General features: G+C 42.1%; 2 protein-coding genes across 3 annotated transcripts in view; one reads left to right on the top strand and one right to left on the bottom strand.

Moving 5' to 3' along the window:
* Positions 1-6,363, top strand: part of mapk8ip2 (mitogen-activated protein kinase 8 interacting protein 2) — a 42,126-nt gene extending 35,763 nt beyond the window's left edge. For both annotated transcript variants that reach the window (XM_078419623.1, XM_078419622.1), the window contains one exon: positions 482-6,363. In XM_078419623.1, the coding sequence (XP_078275749.1) occupies positions 482-554 (73 nt within the window). In that variant the 3' untranslated portion in view covers positions 555-6,363. The remainder of the gene's footprint in view (positions 1-481) is intronic.
* Positions 6,364-8,792: 2,429 nt separating this feature from the next.
* tymp (thymidine phosphorylase) overlaps positions 8,793-23,360 on the bottom strand; it is a 52,625-nt gene continuing 38,057 nt past the window's right edge. The window contains exons 4-11 of the mRNA XM_078419619.1: positions 21,091-21,293; positions 19,320-19,418; positions 18,262-18,391; positions 17,201-17,319; positions 15,678-15,840; positions 13,701-13,916; positions 12,637-12,777; positions 8,793-11,252 (exon numbers count right to left, since the gene is read on the bottom strand). Coding sequence (XP_078275745.1) covers positions 11,083-11,252; positions 12,637-12,777; positions 13,701-13,916; positions 15,678-15,840; positions 17,201-17,319; positions 18,262-18,391; positions 19,320-19,418; positions 21,091-21,293 — 1,241 coding nt within the window. The 3' untranslated portion in view covers positions 8,793-11,082. The remainder of the gene's footprint in view (positions 11,253-12,636; positions 12,778-13,700; positions 13,917-15,677; positions 15,841-17,200; positions 17,320-18,261; positions 18,392-19,319; positions 19,419-21,090; positions 21,294-23,360) is intronic.

The following is a 23,360-nucleotide window of genomic DNA, read 5'->3' as shown; positions in this document are numbered from 1 at the left end:
AACTGAATAGTGTTTCAATGCCACTAATACCTTTTGATTCCATCAGAAGTGCTAAAGGTACTTGAGAAAAGTAGATGGTTGAAATTGCCTTCTGATGACAGTCATCATTGATGAGTGGAGCTGTGGCCTGTAATCACAAAGAGCAACCTGGCTCAATGTACGGTCTGTGGTTGCTGTCGGAGGTGGCCATTGTGGTACTAGAATTTACCTTGCCCCCCTGGAGCTGGGGAACAACAGAAGAAATTAAAATCCTTGGGCATTTGGCTAATGCTGATCACAGTCTACTTTTGGAACACCCTGTGAGTCTTAGTTCGGTTATTGACCAAGGACACACTCATCAATGCATGTGAAGTAACACTCGGAAGGGGTACTGCAATGGACTGATCGTGGCCATGGAACTGTGCAGCCTGCAGGAGGGGTTGGGGGAAACAAAACAATATATATTGTACTTACTAATGTGACACCTATTTCTTCTCTACAGCCAAGCTTTTCAGGAATACTATCAGGAACATCTGGAGTATGCCTGCCCAACAGAAGACATTTATCTGGAGTAAGGGTTTGACAGCTCTTGCATTGATACTTGACATTTTCTGAGGACCTGAGCTCAGCTGTGAGCCGTATCCCTGCTCCCTGTATATAAAGAAACTCCAATCAAACTAAGAGAATCCTTGTAAAAGTACTTGGTACTTTGGACCCCTTGTGAGATTTTGCATTAACTCTGAAAGCCTATCATATCAAACCTGTGTTTGCTGCACATATCCATTCCATATCCATATCAATTCCATATCCATATCCAACTCTAGTCTCCATATCCTTCTCGTGCTGTTGTTCTAAATTGCTTCAAAATGATCTTGACACCAAAATAAACAGGTACAGTTCAGACTAAAAGTGAGACAATGTAACCAATGGGAACCGCATAGAGTGGAGAATGCCACATGTGCTGGGCATTTAACTGACCATTTTAGCTCTGATATTGATTTACTTTAGCCTGACAATTATTTTCCCTGTACCTGATGTCATTAAATCCCCTAAATTACAACTGTCCCATCATAGATTGGGTAGAGATAATATCAGCATGATTTATGTACGTTATGTTATGTGTTTTTAATATTAATCGGTGCTACTCAGAAGTGCACAGCAGATGGAGTCTGCTTGGCAGGATGCAGAGTTTCTTGGCATGATCAGAACAATGCCTCAAACCAGGAAATAGCTTTCTTGTTGTAGAATGAACCATAACTTTGCTATAGACGTCAGTTATATGTACTTCTGGGGCAATTGGCTTTGCTTCATTCAAACCATTAATTACCCCCCTCCCCCTCCCTCGGCCATCCTCATTCTTGCCTCACTTAACATGAACAGATTAGGCCCAGAACACAGACAGGTTTGTCAGACATATCTCAATGTTAACCGGAAAAGTGATGGTATTCCAATTAAAGAAAAAGGATACTGGTTACATTTGTTTCTACAATACTGGAGGTGATTTTGAAAGGACTGCTCTTTTATCGACCAGAGCAATCCCACTCTTAGGGTCACTCACCTATAGTAATGGCCCCAGTTTTCTAGACCACCACAGTCCAGTTGCACCAATTCATTGCTCTGCAATCTCATCTCCCTTGCGTGAAATGGGCTCTGCTCATTGCTCAGGATGATCTGTATGACGTGCATGGTTTTTAAATGCTGCATGAAATCAATTCAAAGCCCGCTTCTTGCCCACTGCCAAGGGGAAACTGGAAGTCTAACATTTTGGCGCCTAAGTGTTGAGTGACTCAGTCCTTTAGATTCACAGTATATCCACAGAGAGAGAGAGAGAGAGAGAGAGAGAGAGAGAGAGAGAGAGAACATGAAGTACTTTAAACTAATTTGCTGCTCTCATTTTATCCAGCTGTTGCAGTCCATCTTTAGCCAAGTACACACTCCCTCGTCACTCACGTATACCAACCGGGCCAACTATTGGTTTAACAATAATTGCATGATAAATGTTGACAGGAACAGTGCCTTTTAAATGCCCTTAAAGATGATGCCCAACTGGAGCCGAGGGCATACGGTACTGAGCCAGCACGGTGCAAGGGGCAAATCAGTTGTGGGAGTGAGGAGTAATGTCAGTTGTAACTTATATACATTGTCTGTTTGATATTAGCAGTCGTCAGGTTTTCCTTGGGCACCTTCATTGACGTGGGGTATTAACTGATGTAATTATATAGAGTTCTGGGGGGGAACTGGTAAATGGACAGGAAAAGGAATTCTGAAAATACCAGTTATAGCATTCATCTCACCGGCGTCTTGTAGCATGGTGTCAGGATTGCCAGAGAAAAAGCCGAAAGGGTGCTGGAACTAGATGTTTTAGAGCATCACGTTGGCATTATAACCCATGATTTATCAGCTGCTGCCCAGTATGTAATCATCCATTCAGTAGCAGAGATGAGCCTACATTTTCTCACGTTGGGGAAGGCTTAAGGCGAAATTAGGAGGGGAGTGAAAGGCGGACAAGTTAGCCGAGTATGTGAAACACCATAACCGTCTCCTGGAGCCAGAGGCAAGAATTTAAGGGTCCCTTTCCTTACAGCTATTTGAATCAATCAGCAGTTTCTGGTGCAATAGTAATTAACCAGCATGCAGCAGATCACATCCCATTGATGCCATTTCAGTGTCTCTGATTCAGTGGGTCCCCACAATATATCCCTGTCAGGCTACACAAGGGTTGCTCGGGTTAAAGGGACAGGGAAGTCTGTGTCTCCTCCTGAAAGATGGGTAAAGTACAAGTGTTAAAGCAGTTGGATGTTTGAGATACATGGTCCCTGTAGGACTGAATGCTCACAATAATATCCCCAAGTTTGAAATGACTGGCATTGAAACACCACCCTGGTGCACAACGAGCATGCCTGCAGAATACCATTTCTTTGGAAAAGATGAAGGAGCCTAAATGGAACATCTGAAACGAAGGGGGGCTCTTCAAAACCAAACCTCTACTTTCAGTATTGATATATATTACTTACTTGTGTTTTGCCCAACTGCAATAAGTCTTGGGACCACAGGGATCCCCTCAGTGCAAAGATAAACAATCACACTGCAGGAGAGGTAGAGGGGCATGTCAGGATGCTCCAACTATGGTTCCAATTTATAGGCAGTCAGGTAGATATCTTAGCTTCTAGTTTCAACTGTCCTCTCTATTCCCTTTCCACAAGGGCAAACGTGTTGAAAGGCAGGGCATATGTGGACGATTCCAGGTTGTGATGGTCTTATGATGTGTGTTAGATTTCCATTTGAGATAATTAGCAATCACGAAACAGAAGTCCTCCTGTATATAGAGCAATAAATATTTGGAATAATCTATCTGAGAAAGAGAGAGCCAAAACAAATATTATTCAAATTATAATTGCTATCTATTATGTGGAAGTTAATTTCACAAAAGGATGATGTTTAAGGACATAGAGGAATTATATTTATTGAGTTTGGATCCCAGAAGGATGGCTTTAGTGGGAGCATAGCGGAATAGAGCGCAGTATCTAGGTAGAATGATGGGTATCATTAGGAAGTAATAGTACTGGAGAGATGAGCTCCAGTGGACAGTTGGAGTATTTAACAGATAGGATCAGTAGCAGATTTAGGATCTGTCTGTGTTGAGCTTCATGTAGAGAATAAATGTATCGGGTAGAATTGACCTCAAATGTAGAATCTCAGTACCAGCAGAGTTGGGTGCGATGAGAGTAGAAAAGGTGAGGGGTTGACTTTGATAAGAGAGAGAAGGTCCTGGAGAAAAATACTTTGGTAGGAGCATTAGAACACCAGCAGTACAGGTTTTGATGGGAGAGCGTGGTAGTCAGACCAATTGACTTTGATGAGCAAATTTAGGGACCAAAACGAAAGACTTTGAAGAAAGTATTAAAGTTTTGTTTGGAGAGACAAAGAACTGAAGGATTGGCCTTTGCCAAGGGGCAGTTAGGGAACTGGAAGGAAAGCATCCAATGGGTGCCACGAGGATGGGGTTTTTACGAGTAACTGCAATAGAAAAATTTTATTTTATGGGAGACCTTAGGATACCATGGAATCCACTTTGGGAATCTGTTTCTTAGAGGAATGAGCTTCAGTGGTAGCATTAGGAGACTAGTTGATGTTTTTCAGTTGGAAAAAAGTATACCAGAGGCTTTAGCATTGATCTGAGAATTGAAGTGTTCCAGAAAACGGTTTCACAGGGTGGAAGGAATAAATAATGAAATGTCTATTTTCAAGACAATTTATGAAGTGAGAATACTGGACACATGGGCCTCTGTGGGAAATTTAAGGGTCTTGGCCTGGATGCAAAATGAAAACAAAAAAAGTGAGTTATACAAGGATAGAGGGCAATGAATGGACTCTCCAAAAGATGACAATAAACCATTCTTTCAGTAAATTGGATAGGTATATGGATAGGAGGGGATTGGAGGGTTATGGTCTGAGTGCAGGTAGATGAGACTAGGTCAGGGAGAATGGTCGGCGTGGACTGGTAGGGCCGGACAGGCCTGTTTCCATGCTGTAGTTGTTATATGTTATATATGTTATATGGAGACTCCACTCATTAGCTTGCATTTCTCAACAGTGGCTTAGATGAAATATTGAGACAACACAAAAGCTATGCTCGATATGAATCATTCGTATCTGCCTTACAATGTTAACTTGGATCATGAACTAGCAATTCACTCCGACCATTCCTGTTGCTAGAGGGAGTGTTGATCGACACCCGATGATCTTGGTAGTGACCACTCATGATCTCAGTGACCCCCAGGTCAGGGAGGAGAACATCATATTTCTGTGTTTTCTTCTGAACCATGGACGTTTGGTCAGAACAATTTCCCAATCAGCTCTCAACCTGAATTTTCTACTGTCATGGTCTATCCAGATTCCTGGTATTGGGTGTGATACCAAAGGGTATTTGATCCCCTTAAATCCCACATCTGCAAGATGAATTAAGTATTTTGTTAGGGGGAGAAATTCATGAGAACTAGTAGCGGTTCTGACAATAAACCATTCTTTCAGAAAATTAGGGCAATCAATTCACCAACCTGTCCACAGTGCTTATTAATTGAGGCATTGGGAGCCCGATATTCAAAACGTGAACTTCAAGCTGTACTAATCCAGTTGTGGTCAGAGTTGAAGCTGTACTAATCCAGCTGTGGTCAGAATTGCAATACAGTTTTAGGCCTCCATGTAAAAATCACAGAAAGATTTAACAACTCCCTTGTCCATACCTCCAGTAAAACTAAAATTGTGTCCCGGATGAGCATCCTCCAGAACCACAAAATTCTTCACTTATTACAGAATATATACATTATGAAAGGCATAGGTAGGTGGTCAGAGTCTTTTCCCAGGATAGAAAAGTCCAATACTAGAAGGTATCGGGTTAAAGTGAAAATGGGAACTTTTAAAGGAGTCTTATGATGCAAATGTTTACCATGTGTAGGTAACTGGAATGCACTGCTAGGGGAGGTAATGGAAGCAGATACAATTGCAACATTTAAGAGGCATCACGACAGGCAGGAAAATACAGGATATAATGCAGAGGAATGTGCATTTTAAATTAGCATCTTCATTGGCACAGGGCCTGTTCCTGTGTTGAACTCTTCCACGTTTTATGACCATCGTTCCTACATACTGGAAATAATGCTTCAGTGGTCTCTGGCGTTGACCTGTACCAATCTGTGAGCTAGGGACATTGCTGGCGGTTTCCGACTACCAGCTAATAGTGGACAAATTAACAATAACAAAATATCACAATTCTCATCCCTTTCAGATTAAATGACTGGAAGTGAAACGATTTCCCAGAATCAATCAGCCACATAGTTTCTTGATCTCAGTTTGTCTTTAACCTTGTGGTTCATCAAATAGATTGAAAGACCAACATGTGAATGGCAGCTTACTCCAACCTCCTTTGGTTCCCAGTCACCCTGGCTTAGTTACATCCTCTGCAGTGGTTTCAGATCCATGGGTTTGAGTGTTGAGAGGGAGCCCAGTTAAACTATAGGCAATATTGCACCACTTGGCTTTGACCACAAGGTCTGTAAAGTGATCTGAAATGCCAAAACAGCTTCTAGTAAACAACACACCACAGTTAACAATGTTTCCATCTGTCTAGACCTTCAGATTGATATCTCCTGGAAATATCAGGTGCAGGCATTGAGCCCTGGATTATGCTAGTTATTAAACTGGTTGCCTGTTTGTTAGCTGCATTTACCTGTATGTAATGTTGGATTATGCTAACCATTCATTCTATACTAAACACATCACTATGTAACAGATTAAGGTAATTTATCATCTAATTGTATCAATGAGAAACTGATCACAAAGCCTCGTCATGTTTTTGATCATGTGATTAAAAATATGGTTATTGAACCTCCAGGCATCCATGTGTTTTCTCTGACAATTGTAGGAGGACTGAATGATGTCTGTTCAAACAGAGAAGCAGTCCATCACTCCAAAGACGTACAGATTTGTAGGTTAATTGGCTTGGTGTAAAAAAAGTAAAGATTATCCCTCGTGTGTGTAGGGTAGCGTTAATTTGTGGGATACGCTGGTCGGTGTGCCGAAGGGCCTGTTTCCGTGCAGTATCTCTAAAAATACAAACTAAAGTGTGAGGAATTTAGCTGGACCAACAATAAACAAGGTGACCCCTTCATAAATCTTCAGTCAAATACTTTAACAAAGTTGAAGAACAGCTACTTCTCTGTCCTCCAATCCCATTTACAATGGCAAAGAGAGCATTTGAGCCCATCAGACATATATATATATATACCCTCATTGGATGTAAAGGCAAATTTTGGAGTCAATGCTCTGGTCATCACTCACTTGCTTAGAATGGGCCTTAAATCGTTCGCCACAGCGAAAATGTGACCATTAAATTAGTGTTTCAGATCCATCAAATCACGTCATGATATGAGAGGATCATCTCAATTTTAACCCCCTACTGTAGTTTCCAAACTGGTTCCAGACAGATCATCACCCTTTTGTGTGCAAGTAAACTTCCACAGCTATTAGATTTAAACTAAGAGTTAGGAATTCTCAAATGTCCTTTAAGAGCCGCACAAATGCAGTAATTTCACTGCAAAAAAGTCACTTTTAATGGGAAGAATGCTTTTGATGGTGGTAAGTCACAGGGGCAAAGAAAAATGAACAGCCTTTTTTTGTTCCTACAAACACTTCCCTATTCACCTGCTTTGTTACTGCAGTTTATCACAATGTTGCTGGATTCACCTGGTCGCAGTTCTTCTTGTTACCAATCTCCTGGTTTTGTTCATAAGTGCAAGGATTCGGCCCATCAGATGTTGCACCATGATGGTTTGATGAACAGTGAAGTTCCATGATTCTCTGTCAATATACAATATAGATTTCTGCCATGCAAGATTTTACATGGGGATCAATGATTTAACCCAACACCAATATGGCTAAGAAAGTTTGATATTAATTGTCCACACAAAGCGAACACACATTAAAGTGATAGTTTACAGCACTGCAAGAGGTACAACGTTAAACTGCTCAGCTGGATGTTGGGTGAAGCATGGTGACTACATGACTAATGCTGTACAGCTGATCCTTGCCCATTTCCCTCAAGGTGCAAGATTATCTCTTGCGAACCTTAGTTTGCTTTTTTTTCTTAACTACAAGATACCTTTTGTTCCATTGCTAATTTAAACTAAAGTTAATGCTGAAATAAACTAATTAATAAATGCAAGACATATTTCCACAGGTGATCAGCTAAATCTGGTCAAGACATTTGCCAATACTTCTATTCTCATTCACTCTGGTGCCTAATAAATGTGTAAACATTCCTCGGTGGTCCACTGCAAGGACCAGCTTTGTTCTTACTGCCTTTAACCCATCATTCTCAACTAGCTTTTGTCCCATCATTCCAGTCAGCTGTATCCACACTGTGGCACCATTATCTTACTCTTATTCTTACACAATGTTCTGGCTATAATTAAGAACTGAACCACCAAAAGCTATTGATCAAAACAGGACTTTTGTGGAGAGATACCCAAATCCAAGCCTAATCCCCATTCCTTCCCCTCATATTCCTGAAAACAATGTGCTGGAAGAGTTTGGGGTTTTTCAGTGTCAGGATGCCTGACAGCTGAAAACCAATACATTCACATCGACAGTAGTTGGTTTAAGAACTTCGTGCTTTCAACAACTTTGTGAATTCTCCATGGTGTATTGAGCACCATAAAACTTGCCCGTTCCCTTACATCTGATTCAGAAGAAAGCTGCACTCATCCAGACTGGTAATCATGAAGCCTCACTGACTCCTCAAAACAGCGGCAATAAATTATGGGAGTGGTTTTAACAGGGGCTGTGGGGAGGCTAGCCTTGAAGTTTTAACATACAGGCAGAAAAGAAACCTGGCATTATTGTAAGAGTTTGAAGAAGGGTCTCGACCTGGAACATCACCCATTCTTTCTCTCCAGAGATGCTGCCTGTCCCGCTGAGTTACTTCAGCATTTTGTGTCTATGGTGTAAACCAGCATCTACAGTTCCTTCGTACACATTATTGTAATGCTGTTGTTGCATGCGACTAGACCCTTCTGTTACACTGTGCGGGTGGAAAAGGTGGGGGTGTGTGATCTGTTCAGAATAAAGAGCCATTGCTCAAAGGAAAACATGCCACTGACATATTAAAATGCATCAATGTTCTGATCGCTCCAGATTCCTGGATTTGCTCAGTAATCACTGTAGCGGCCAGCTGCTCCCAAGCTGCCACTTGCATAGACCGGGTGCGCGATAAGCGTAATGACTCGAACAAATAATAACAGAGATCCTCCTCGACATTTGATAGTTAGTCTTCTTTATTTGAAGGTGCAATAAACAGATTGGCATATCTCTTGTCATCGACTGGTTATTAATTTGCTAGGTAATTCCATATCTTACCACAGTCTATGCGATCGATACGAATGGCCAGATATAACTTCAACAGTTTGTATTAATCGTTTTGTTAATAAAGCAGGCGATTACGTCTTAGCTAATATATCTTTTGACGGAGCCTCTAGCTAACCCTCTGTCAGCACCTCCTTGACTCACTCACACTCTCTCTGCCAGCAGGTACCCAACAGCCCCACACTCTAGCTCCGCCCAGCCCCTACGTAAGCTTTGCATTAACTCTATAGTGTCCAGACTACAGCAGGACACAAGGTAATAATATTAATAAGCAAAAATAACTAATAACTGCAAAATGGCTCCTACAATCACTCTCTCGGATGCAAAGGTACGTTTCCTAGACACATCACACCGAAAGAACTGGAGAAGCCAATAACTGAGCGGCCTGGGGCTGAGCTTGGCCTGGCTGAGCAGGGAAACACTTGACTGAGTGCTGCATTTCACTTATTTTTGATGCCCTCAGTAATTGTTAAATTTAGTAGTAATGCCAACTTGCGTTCCCTGCAAAAACATTGGGGCGTTGGCCAAAATACATGTTTGCTAGACTGTTAGATGGTTGTATACCTGAAAGGAGCACAAAAAGCTTCCACATCTCAAGCACATCATTCATCGATGGATATCGGTTCTTAGAGGCACACTTTCCATGGCAGCAACACAACACAGTGGTGCCCAAGAAAAGAGGAGAGGCTGCAAGGGCCTATGAGACAGATCCCAGACTTGCTGTGGGACGCATGCCAAGAAAATGGATTTCACCTTTATTTGATTCACTAAGCATTTTAGCCATAAAAAATTGTAAATATATAGATTTTTATAAGCAAGTGGTTCTTGCCCTGTAATGTCATTATAAAGCAATATGCGGTTTTGAATAGCAACTATCTGCAGAGATGATAGTCTTTGCCTCCAAGCAGAATAGAGAATAGGTTAGAACATTAAAAAATCCTCTCCATGGAAATCTGGAAAGTGAACTATAATCTTTGAGAGCCCACTTCTTGGCAGCCACTGTACAACAGTATAGACGGCTGCCAGGGAATTGAAATTAAAAATAGATGAGAGGAGACATGTGTCACCTGCACAGACAGATGCATCCCAACACTCCCAGAGAGGGTGCAGAAGAGATTTATCAGAATGCTGTTTGGATTTGGTGGCATTAGCTGCAAGGAGAGGTTGGACAAACTTAGATTCTTTTCTACCGGAGGTTGAGAGGAGACCTGATAGAAGTTTTCAAAAATTACCTGAGGCAATAGCTAGGGTAAACAGTAAGAGCCTTTTTAGATTTTTTTTAGATTTAGAGATACAGCGCGAAAACAGGCCCTTCGGCCCACCGGGTCCGCGCCGCCCAGCGATCCCCGCACATTAACACTATCCTACACCCTAGGGATAATTTTTACATTTGCCCAGCCAATTAACCTACATACCTGTATGTCTTTGGAATGTGTGAGGAAACCGAAGATCTCGGAGAAAACCTACGCAGGTCACGGGGAGAACGTACAAACTCGGTACAGATGGCGCCCGTAGTCAGGATCGAACCCGAGTCTCCGGCGTTGCATTCGCTGTAAGGCAGCAACTCTACCGCTGCGCCACCGTGCCACAGTGGAAAAGTCAAAAGGCTAGAGGGCATAGCTTTAAGGTGAGAGGGGCAAAATTTAAAGGAGATGTGTGGGTGGTGGGTGCTGGATCAGGCTGCTAGGGGTGATGGTGGAAACAGAGAACAATTCACTCTCAAAGTATACCAATGTCTCTCTATATTACCTCAGAAGCAGAACCACAATTTGGTACCTTGATTCACCTTTACAATTACTTTAGAAATAAATCCAGCATTTGCCTTTTTATCACATTTGTAAGGTGCATCACTCATTTATATGATTTATTTAACTCCAGCAGGGACTCATTTGCACACCAACAATATGTGAGTCATTTGAGATATAAGACGTAGTAGTTGGAATTTAGTAGCGTTTGGAAAGACAGGGCAACAGTAATTTAGTACAAGCAAAATTGGATTAATTGCCCACTATAAAAGTACCTTATACTTTTATATAATGTATAATGTACCTTATACTTTTATTATAATGTAAAATCATTTGGATATTGCTTTTTTTTTTGCACCAAAACCCAAGACAAATTTCCCCACCAAGGTTTTGTGTCCCTTGCATCTAGATGATGCATATCATACCTCTGAACCCCTTACTAAACTGGGCAGTTCTGCCTTTTCTCTCCCTGTGATTGGACCTGGACGATTTCAGTAACCAAGGGACCAATTTCCACCTTTTCTCCAATGACAAGCGAGCGTTGGAGAAGAACTTTCTGACTTTCATTGAGGGAAGGATCTTCAAAATGAATCCGAATCCAAGGATCGCCTATAATATGAAATAGTTCAATTAATCATTGTCATCTCTCCCCCGTCAGAAAAAGTTAATATCCACACAGCCTAATTATATATTGATAACTGCACATTAATATCACATTAACCCTTATCCTACATTTATACTCACTGCTGATATGTAATATACTACATAGCCGAATCCTGCAATCCTACCCACTCATGATTCGTCTTATCATCTAACCTAATATTCAATATATCATCTAGCCTAATACAACGTGCCGGTACAGCAAGCAGCCTAATGGTGTAGCCATTAGGTAGTAATTAGGTAGCCTAATGGCATGCAGTTACAGCAGGCAGTGAAGAAAGCTAATGGAATGTTGGCCTTCATAACGAGAGGATTTCAGTATAGGAGTAAAGAGGTTCTTCTGCAGCTGTATAGGGCCTTGGTAAGACACAATACATCTGGAGTATTGTGTACAGTTTTGGTCTCCTAATTTGAGGAAGGACATCCTTGTAATTGAGGCCATGCAGCATAGGTTCACGAGATTGATCCCTGGGATGTCGGGGCTGTCATATGAGGTAAGATTGAAAAGACTAGGCTTGTATTCACTGGAGTTTAGAAGGATGAGAGGAGATCTTATAGAGACATATAAAATTATAAAAGGACTGGACAAGCTAGTTGCAGGAAAAATGTTCCCAATGTTGGGAACCAGGGGCCACAGTCTTAGAATAAAAGGGAGGCCATTTAAAACTGAGGTGAGAAGGAACTTTTTCACCCAGAGAGTTGTGAATTTGTGGAATTCTCTGCCACAGAGGGCAGTGGAGGCCGAATCACTGGATGAATTTAAGAGAGCGTTAGATAGAGCTTTGGGGGCTAGTGGAAACAAGGGATATGGGGAGAAGTAGGGCACAGATTACTGATTGTGGATGATCAGCTATGATCACAATGAATGGCGGTGCTGGCTCGAAGGGCCGAATGGCCTCCTCCTGCACGTATTTTCTATGTTTCTATGTTAACAACCCTATTTAATTCAATTTCCCATTATCGTAATCCTACAACCCTAAACAGTCAAACATACTTTAGCATCCCATCAATGCTTAATCCCATTGCCTAATATATAGGCAATAGTAGTCTATGCACTAAATTATACATCCTACAATCCTCAAAACTGTCGCTTTTTATATCACAATTAATCTAATTCCATTCTCCCTCTTACTCTCCATTAACCTTTCACATCCCACCTAGTCTTGTCCCATTCTTCCTTTCAATACTCATTCACTCTTGAATAAATTATCTTTAATACCGCCATTGTTCTCATTACCGATTCCCTTTAATTTCCCACCAAGTGCTTCTTACATTTCTCTCTCTCTCTGAGCTGGCAATTTCCTTGGTGGAGCTTTGTGCAAAGCGCATTTACCTTTGTTAACCTGGTCGCCCACAATTTTCAGGAGTTCTATTCCAACAGTCCAGTTGATTGCTTGATCAGGTTGGGTACGGCCTGCTCCCAGTTCGTGCAGTACCTTGGCTAATGGCATGGAATGAATTGCCTGCACAAACCCTGGAAGAGTGAGCAAAGTTAGAATCAATTGCATTCTGTGGATTGGAGGATGCCAAGAATGTCGCTGGGCTGTTGGTGCTTGCAGAGTGGGGAATTAGAGCAGTCAAACACACCACAGAATTATGATTATTGATTATTTTAATCAGACCAATCTTCCTTTAAGGGGCTCCTGTTACCTCCAACATCCCAAAAATATGCCGGCAGCTTCCATAAATTACAAGTGTATAATTAACTGACAAAAGGATCAAGGGGAACTTGATGGGCGCGTGACAGAAGACGTTGCAGGGGTATGGAAAACAAGGAGAGGGACATACAACAGATGGCATTGCTCCTTTTGGAGCTGGCATGGACATAAAGGACTGAATGAGTTTCTATGAACTACATGTTTAAAGCCTCTGACAAACAGGATTTCTCCCTGAAATTTGCCTTGTATGAATTATTAGATGAAATGAAGTGAAAATGTTTCTGTTGAATTTTATCATGGGATTCTAGATTTTATTTAAATCTAGTCTTTCTCTAGTCTATGTCTTTCTCACTGTGTCACAACTGATCAGAACTCAATAATTGTCCTTGAGAATCTGCTAACCATTGTGTAATGGAAGGGATAAACCCTGCCAGTTATATTATCCATCCCATGATTTTCACCTCTTGGTGAAATCCTTCAGACAGTTTCCAGATAATGATTGCTGGGGGTGTGACAGGATTAACAGTTGATGAATAAAAGAACAGAACTTCCTCTGATCACAATTTCCTGGCAGCGGAAAGCAAACACCTGCCACCCCCCCCCCCCCCCCCACTCAGGCCTTACTTCATGTAAGGAGGGACAGAGTGGGAAGACCCTTACATCTTACAGCTCTTCCTTTGCTAATCATGTTGAGGTATTCAGTTTCCCCATCATGTTCTAATACAAAGAAACATTATACCTCCTGCTTCAGCCTTCAGTTCTTCCTGTTTAACTGCACGCTTCAGCACGTCCTTCCCCTCACACAAAGCCTTGGCTAAGTCAGCAGTCACTCCCTGTGCCATCAGCATGGCCTGGAACTTGTCCAGAGCACGGCCATTCTGCAACGTATCCTTGATGTTGCTCTCCCCGGCCTTAACGCTTCCAGCCTTGCCACACATATGAAGTAGGTGGCCTCCTATTGTACACAGAAGGAACTGTCAGCATTAAGCAATCTCATATGCATGTGCACATTTGAATCTGCCTGTGTAGCTGTTGGCAGTTTTGTTTAACGTGGTGGGTGTGTGTCATGTTGGCAAGGTCTGCACTCAGCCCCACTCTCTGATCTAACATGTAGAGATATTTCAAAGTCAACCACGTTGCATGATTCTGGTGTAACATGTCAGGGGAGCAGAAATTCTTCCTGCATGGAAGACAGAGGTTTTCACAAGGGCAGCACATTGATGCTGCTGGTAAAGCTGCAGCTTTACATTGCCAGGGACCCAAGATCCAGGTTCAATCCTGCCCTCAGTGCTGTCCGTGCAGAGTTTGCATAGGCTCCCTTTGACTGTGTCGGTTTCCACTGGGAGTTCCGGCATCCCAAATGTATGCGGGTTTGTAGGTTAATTGGCCTCCATAAATTGCCCTTTGAGTGTAGGGAGTGGATGTGAAAATGGGAAAGCATAGAACTCGTGTGAATAGATGATCAATGGTCAGTACGGACTCAGTGTGACAACGGGCCTAGTTCAATGCTGCATCTCTAAAAATAAAAACAAGCTAAAATTATGTTTACTATCAGTGGTCGAGCATTTCAATTTGATATGTATTAACTGAATGTTAAATTCCACAATTACAAATAATATCTTCAGACCAATAAGGCCTCTGGTTTACTAGTTCAGTGCCCCAACTGTGGGTGGTGTGGTGTGGAGGTCCATCACACGCAGCCTTGCCTGAGCCTGAGCCAGGACAAGCAGTGCAGTTTAGCACTCACAAATGCTCGGAGTCTTGGGAATACATTAAAATGTCTATTGTCCATCAAAAAGTAGCACCTCCCAAAAATGTGGGAATCTTCAGCAAATTAGCTCCTCTGGAACTCGGCAAAATTAAGGCCAGCTACAACTATATTAATGAGGCATGGACCAGTGAGCACATCATCGCCAGGGACTCGTCTCATCCCTTTGACTTGGTTTTACGCTCGGCAGTCCCTTTAACTGTCCAATCTTCCAACCCTTGGCCAGGGCTTTTAGACCAAATCCACACCCTTCTGATCAATCTGGAGCTTCCAAATGTGGTACCCACTTGTTTCCAAGCTACTAAATAAAAGTTTCACTTGCTGATCCTTCTCCTGTTATAACACATGGAATTAATTCAAGCTCTTTCCCAAATTGGGCTCAGGTTTCCACTGAATGTGGGCAGGATTATTGGAGTAGATGCATGTCATTTTGAGCAACCAATTCAAGAATCGACAAAACATGAAAAAGATTGTTCAAGCTCTCACCTACAGGATGCTGTGCATGTCAACAATTAACAGAAAATAATTAAGGGCAAACTATCCACCGTTGATGTTACATCCCTGATATTAATCCACTAATATTAATCCAGCTGTCATGAGTGATCCAATCACCCATTGCTGGTAATTCATTAACCCACTTTTAGTGATGCAACATATTGTCAAATTTCCAATAACCCACTGTCAGTGATTCACCAACTTGCTGTCAGTTTCTAGAAAACAGTTCTTGCTGTGCTACTAACCTGCTATTAAGGGCAAACTATCCACCGTTGATGTTACATCCCTGATATTAATCCCCAATATTAATCCACTAATGATTTTGAAAAGAAACTGGAACTGCACAGAAGAAGATTGTTAGTACAAATAGCACCTGCAAGCTTTTTTGTGTGCTTGGTTACCCAAACTGCCCATTACTTAAACACTTGGTCCAGTTATGGTGCAAGCACTAACCTAAACAGATGACCAGTCCCTCCAAGTCCTTGGGCCCCTTGCCTTTCAGGCATTCAATGGATTCGATGACTTCCAGTGAATTCCCAATATTTCTGCCAATAGGATTGTCCATCCTGGAGAGAGCAGCAGCTGTCCGAATGCCTAAGCGATTACCGACACCAACCTGAAGGTTACAAAAAAATGGACCTATTATTGGGCCTCTCCCCACAAAGGAAGTAATATGGAATATAAAACAATACAGCACAAGAACGACCATTTGGCCAACATTGTCTGTACTGAACAAGATGCCAAAAGTAACTACTCTTGTCTGCCTGCATGCGAGTCATATTTCTCCATTCCTTGCACAACCATGTGCCTATCTAAAAGTCTCTTAAAACTGTTGCATATGTTTCTACCACCACTGCTGGCAGCGTGCTCCAGGCAAAAACTTGTCCCATATATCTCCTTTAAACTCTCCCCCTCTGGCTTTAAATAAATGCCTTCTGGTCTTTGACATAACTACCCTAAGAAGGTGGTTAATACTGTTAACCCTATCTATGCCTCTCATAATTTTATATACTTCTATCAAGTCGCCCCTAATCCTCTGATACTCCAGTGGAAACAATCCAAGTTTGTCCAACCTCTCCTTAAAGTTAATGCCCTTTAGTCCAGGCAGCATTCTGGTAAACCTCTTCTCCATTCTCTTTAAAGCCTCCCCATCTTTCTTGTAACAGTCAACCAAAACCGCACACAATATTCCAAACCAAAATTTTATAAAGCTGCAATACAACTTTCTGATTCTTATACCCAATGCCCCGACTGACAAAGGCAAGCATTCCATATGCCTTCTTTACCTCTCTTTCACTCTATTACTACTCTATTCGGAAATTATGGGGTAAGGTGGAGTGGGGGAGAAATTCTATTTATGGGGAAGAAGAAGGCAGGAAACTTTGGAGTTCCCTGCTACATGACATGAATAAATTTATTTCTGTGGCACTTGACCGAAATTGCAAAACCTCTATCACTGGCACCCAGTTTCAAAAATACAGGCAACCTACGAGTCTTACAAATTTGAAGCTTCAAACTTAGAAGTTCTCAGTTTCTACAATTCTCCAGGTTCTGCTTCATCTAGCCTTGAATATGACATATTAGGTATATACATTTACTTTTCCACTCCTTTTCTTCTACATTTCCACCTCTTCTAAAGTGGAAAGCCCATTAGTAACACAAAGGATCTTTCAACTGTGTGGCGAAGGAATGAATTGTGGTTCCTCTCGCCTCCTTTCATGCTGTGTGGTGAAGATGGTTTAAGCTATGGTGAGGAGAGGAAATGATGGTGATTTCTGCCACTGGTGGACATGCCTACAATTCAATGCAGAGCCACACAATAAATAATCTCACCATATCCCACTACTTTCATTCACCCAATGGTATCATGATCACCAAACATCAAAAGAAACATGGAGTGAATCACCTCACAGCACCAACGTCAGTTCCTTGCTAATAATTCTGACTGGACTGGTGTCCATTTCCTGCCTACTGACCAAATATTGTGCCAGCTCTCTGGCATCATTGATGTTCTTGTACAAAGCTCCTGCTCCAAATTTCACATCCAGAATGAGGGCAGCCAGGGACTCCGCTCCTTTCTTCGATATTATGGAACCTGAAAATCAGACAATGCACATTATTAGAATCCTTTAATTGACGAATGGTGAGGGGATATTGAGCTGCCCTCTTGCTCTGCCTCTCTTATAGGAATTAAAAAGTTTATGTTGATTTTTTTCTTCATAAAATATTTGAAAAACTTAAGTCAAATGAAACAAAATGGTGGCTGTAAAACATGTTGGGAAAGGAAAATTCCATGACAACTCCTGTTCCTATAAAGAAGTTGCATGGGATTCCAGCAAAATAATTCTGTTCTTAAGCCGGGCAACGATGTGCCCCAAGGTCCACTCAGAGGGGCAGGTGCAGTTACATGAGTGTCCGGGACTTTTACCTTGGGAAGCTTGCAGGAGTGGCTGTAGCCTTCTGGTTCCTTCAGTTATGGGCCAAAAACTTTCTTGCACCTCTTGGCAGATTATCCCATGAACCAGTTGACTGGATTCCATCAATTACAACCAGTGATTATCAGCTTCTGTCAGTGCTTCACCTAACCAGCTGCCAGAGTTCCACTAACTCACTGTTAGTGGCCCACTAACCTGCTGTTAGAGCTACACCAACCCACTGTCAGAGATTGATTCATCTGCTGTCAGTAATCCAGTGAGATCCATTACTCTAGTCAATGATCTACTGAACTATTATCATTGATCCATTTAACTATTGCATTGATCCAGTAACCCACTGCTAGAGTTCTACTAATTCACTGTCGATGGTTCTCAGGCGACCAGTGATCCATTAACCTGCTGTGTGTGATTCACAAACCACTTCCACTCAGAGGGCTGGATGTTTAATTAAGCTGTCATGAGTGATCCAATCACCCATTGCTGGTAATTCATTAACCCACTTTTAGTGATGCAACATATTGTCAAATTTCCAATAACCCACTGTCAGTGATTCACCAACTTGCTGTCAGTTTCTAGAAAACAGTTCTTGCTGTGCTACTAACCTGCTATTAAGGGCAAACTATCCACCGTTGATGTTACATCCCTGATAGTGTACAACTTCTTATCGGCTGGGACCAAATCTGCGGTTTGCCCAATAATGCAACATCCCACTGTAGCCAAGATCTGCTTCACCTAAAGAGCAAAATCCATTAATAACCAATTCCAAGGCTCATCCTGAAGAGATGAGTAACACAGGATTCCAATCTTTACAGCTCGTTCTCAGGGACGCACAGGAAGTCAACCAGCTCTGGCAGATCAGCAACGCAGTGAAAGTTGTCCGCTGGTTGGCCATGTATCACTAGTGTAAGGAGACCTCCACAAATGTAAATAGTAAACAGTTGTAGTACAGAACTCCACGGTGGCGCAGCGGTAGAGTTGCTGCCTTACAGCGCCAAAGACTCGGGTTCGATCCTGACTACGGGTGCTGTCTGTACGGAGTTTGTACATTCTCCCCGTGACCGCGTGGGTTTCCTCCCACACTCCAAAGGCGTACAGGTTTGTAAGTTAATTGGCTTGGTGTATGTGTAAATTGTCCCTGGTGTGCGTAGGATAGTGTTAATAATGTGTGTTGATCAGCTGATCGGTGTGGACTCGGTGGGCCGAAGGGCCTGTTTCCAAGCTATATGTCTAAACTAAAACTAAACTAGTGGACCCCAGGGGAAACGTCCAGATCTATCTCAAATTACTTACAGCCCCTTGGCTTGCAGTTGCATCCTAATCCACCAAGCTAGATTGCCATGTTTTCTCAATGATTCCATCTTACACAGGAGTCTATGCAATACCTGAATCAAATCATCTGATCAACCAGTGGGCATTATCTACCAGGCTTCCCTCACTAACTATCCTTGTTTTTTTCTGTGATAATCATAAGCATCAAATTCACAATGCAGATGTGTTGTTTGTTCCCGAAATGGTTCTTGCAAGAGGTCATATATTATACACCAGATCAATCCCATGAACATATTCCCCCATTACTGATCTCAAATGACTCCAACATGCAATTATGTGGCTCTTTGGTAATTCACAGCAAAAACTCTAAACCTTGACACACATTCCTCACCTCCTCTGGGCTCTTGTTAATGTTGAATCCGGGGATAGATTCTAGTTTGTCCAGTGTGCCTCCAGTGTGTTCCAGTCCCCTGCCACTGATCATTGGAACCTGTAGAGCAGCAACATCCATTGCACGTTTAGACCTTGCAGTTCAAAAGCAATTTTCACAACTTTGAGATGCCAAAGCGCATCATTTTGTCGTAATTAGCACTGTCATGAATCAGAAAACGCAACAAAATTTACGAATGGATAATTTTAAAATAAGAAATTAGCATAAAAATTAATACAGGAGAAATTTTTCGCCTCATAATTCATCTGGGCAGCTTGCAGCCCAGCGGTATGAACATTGACTTCTCCAACTTTAGATAGTTCCTCTGTCCCTCTCTTCCCCTCCCCTTCCCAGATCTCCCACCGTCTTCCTGTCTCCACCTATATCCTTCCTTTGTCCCGCCCCCCTGACATCAATCTGAAGAAGGGTCTCGACCCGAAATGTCACCCATTCCTTCTCTCCTGAGATGCTGCCTGACCTGCTGAGTTACTCCAGCATTTTGTGAATAAATACCTTCGATTTGTACCAGCATCTGCAGTTATTTTCTTACAACACAGGAGAAGTTAGTGATACTGAAGATATTGATACTGTGGTTTTGAAGGAAGCACCTGGCAGATGCTCTGATTCAGATCTTTCATAATTCCATCTTCTAGAACGGCTCCCACAGATTGGAGTCTACTATAAAAATGGGGGGAAATTAAAAAATTGGGAACTATGGACAATTTTGTCTAACATTAGTAGGAGGGAAAATGATGCACTCTGTTATTCAGGAAGTGGTAACAGAATCCTTGGAAAATAATACAGCATGGGGTAGATTCAACTTGGATCAATGAAAGGAAAATCCGTTACCATTTCTGGACCTTCAACCAGCAGAAAAGATAATGCTGTAACTAGCTTTGATGTAACAAGACTTTCAGAGAGCCTTCCCAAGGTGTCACACTAGAGAGTAATATTCAAAATTAGAGTGTGTGGCACTGGAAATAACATACTGGCATGGATTGAGGATTGGTTGATACACAAAAAACAGAGTAGGAATATGTGAGTCACATTCAGGTTGAGGGGCCTGACTAGTAAGTGTCACAAGGATTAGTATTGGGACTTACTTCGAATCTACGTGAACAGAACACAGATCAACTTTCTTCTCTTTGCATCAGTTAAGCTGATATTGTCAACAGTACCCTCTCCTGGTAAGGCTTCCGACCCCTTCTTTTCAAACCTGCCAATGTTTCTTCTCTCCAAATCTGTAACTTTGACTCCTTTGCTCGAATAAACTATGAGGCATCTTCATCTACACTCTCCTCTCCAAAGTCCTCATATATTTTGTCACCTCCCAAATCAGGATCCAGCTGTTTTACTTCCATATTTACACTTTTCCAACCAGCTCTGTGGTTCACCACAGAATAGGTAAACAAAATTTACAAACAGACAAATAGTTCACAGCCACTCCTCATCCTTAACAACCTCTCAGCAGCCTTTGATGTGATTAAGTTCACGTCTTCAATACCTTTCATGTTGCCCAGCTGAGATAGTACTCCACCCCTCTCCTTAGTCACTGTTTGACAGAACCTGACACTTTGCAAGCTTGTCACTGAGCTGCCGACTTTCTCTATATTCCATTTCCGTTCAGTTACACCTCTTCCTCACCTCAACTCATCTGCTGCCAAAACCCACATCCATATTTCAGTTACCCCCAGGCTCAGCTACTCCTGTTGTCAACCACCTGTGTTCGTACCTTGCAACCACAGGCAGCCAGGGCTGGTGCCAGAATAAGGCTGACCTTGTCACCGATTCCTCCTGTGGAATGTTTATCAACTACGATACTAGACCACTCCTTTGGCCATTCCAGGACAACCCCAGATATTTTCATCTCTTGGGTCAGTTTCACAGTCTCCTCCAGTGTCATTCCCTGCAGGTAAATTGCCATTAGCATCGCACCTGAAAAAGAAAATTCTTAGAACTAGTTAAGGGCAACCCAATCAACCTTGTACAATTATGGCAAATCAGTTTCACTAGGAATGGTGTGATGTTAGCTGTGTTCAATATCATGACCACAGGACTATCAAAGAAGTTACAGATGAGCTCTCCTAAGGCAAATGTAAAACAGCATGGCAGTCACTTCTGTGAAACACTGAATGCTCAATGTCTCCACCAAAACTAGTGGGAGAAGGCCAATTACAACAATATTAAGCAGGAGCTTGGAAGAGTACAGGTATGTAGTACAGGTATGTATGTACGTCCAAAGACGTACAGGTATGTAGGTTAATTGGCTGGGTAAATGTAAAAATTGTCCCTAGTGGGTGTAGGATAGTGTTAATGTGTGGGGATCGCTGGGCGGCACGGACTTGGAGGGCCGAAAAGGCCTGTTTCCGGCTGTATATATATGATATGATATGATAGTACATTGAGAGCAGGTGTGGTTTGAACAGAAGGTAGACACAAAATTTTGTGTCTATCTTCAGTTCTGCAGTTTCTTCTGACACATTTTGTCAGTTCCACTGAGAGCAGGTGTTATTGGATAATTCAACATCTGACTGTGAGAGTCATTTAAAAGGACAGCTGGTCAAAATTCAGGACCCACGTTCCTATGAGGAAGAAAGAGAAAGGTTGATATAGTTTGGAAACCTTGGATGAAGAAAGATATTGCAAATTTAGTCAAAAGAATAAGGAAGTAAATCTGTTTAGGAAGCTGAGATTGGAGACGGCCCTTGAAGAATATAAAGCAGGAAAATAACTTAAAAGGGGAATCAGAAAGGTTAAAAGACCATGGAGCGTCCATGGAGAGACAGATTAAGGAGAATCCCAAGGCACATGGGATCCATGGAGACTTGATAGACTGGGTTAGATAAAATTGGCCCTCGAAGACAGAGGGTAGTGGCAGAGGGGTGTTATTCCCACTGGAGGCCTGTGACCATTGGGGTTCCACAGCAATCTGAGACCACAGTTGTTTGTGAATTTAATGAATGATTTGGACAAAAATGGAGATGGACTGATCAATAAGTTTGCAGACAGCAGAAAAGTGGTGGAGTTGTGGATAGTGACAAAGGTTGTCAAAGGAAAGAGCAGGATTATAGGTCAGTTAGACAAGTGGGCAAAGAAATGCAAGATAGAAACATAGAAAATAGGTGCAGGAGTAGGCCATTCGGCCCTTCGAGCCTGCACCGCCATTCAATATGATCATGGCTGATCATCCAGCTCAGTTACCTGTACCTGCCTTCCCTCCATACCCCCTGATCCCTTTAGCCACAAGGGCCACATCTAACTCCCTCTTAAATATAGCCAATGAACTGGCCTCAACTACCTTCTGTGGCAGAGAATTCCACAGACTCACCACTCTCTGTGTGAAGAAATTTTTTCTCATCTCAAGATGAAGTTTAATCCAAACACGTGTGAGGTGTTTCATTTTGGGAGGTCAAAATTGTCTCACATACCGAGGTGCAGTGAAAAGATTTTGTTTTTGTGTGATCCAATCAAAGAAAAGACTACATATGAAGTCCATAGCTCCCTCAAAGTGGCAATATATGTAGATAGGATGGCAAAGAAGGCATATGACATACTTGCTTTCATTGGTCGGACAGCAATGCAAAATTACATTTGGAGTAGTGTGTTCAGTACATTACAAGAAGGATGTGGAGGCTTTAGTGGGGGGGCACAAGTGAGGTTCACTAGCATGTTGCCTGGATTACAGAGTATTAGCGGTAAGGAGAGATTGGACAAACTTCTATTTTTCCCTGGAGCATTCCAGCCTGTAGGCTAACCTGATAGAAGTATAGAAAATTATGAGAGGTACAAGTAGGATAGACAGTCAGAGGCTTTTGCCCGAGGATGGAAATGTAAAATTCTAGAGGGCATTGATTTAAGGTGTGAGGGGGAAAGTTTAAAGGGGATTTGTGATTTTTTTTTCATAGAACATGGTAGGTGCCTGGAATGCACAACTAGAGAAGGTTGTGGAATGTTGTACAATAGCACCATTTAAGAGACATTTAGACAAACACATGAAGGTGC

This window comes from Rhinoraja longicauda, chromosome 23 (genome assembly GCF_053455715.1).
Source record: "Rhinoraja longicauda isolate Sanriku21f chromosome 23, sRhiLon1.1, whole genome shotgun sequence".
NCBI classification, from domain to species: Eukaryota; Metazoa; Chordata; class Chondrichthyes; order Rajiformes; family Arhynchobatidae; genus Rhinoraja; species Rhinoraja longicauda.
Note: the sequence above shows the minus strand (reverse complement) of the source record. Positions and strands in the feature narration are given on the sequence as shown.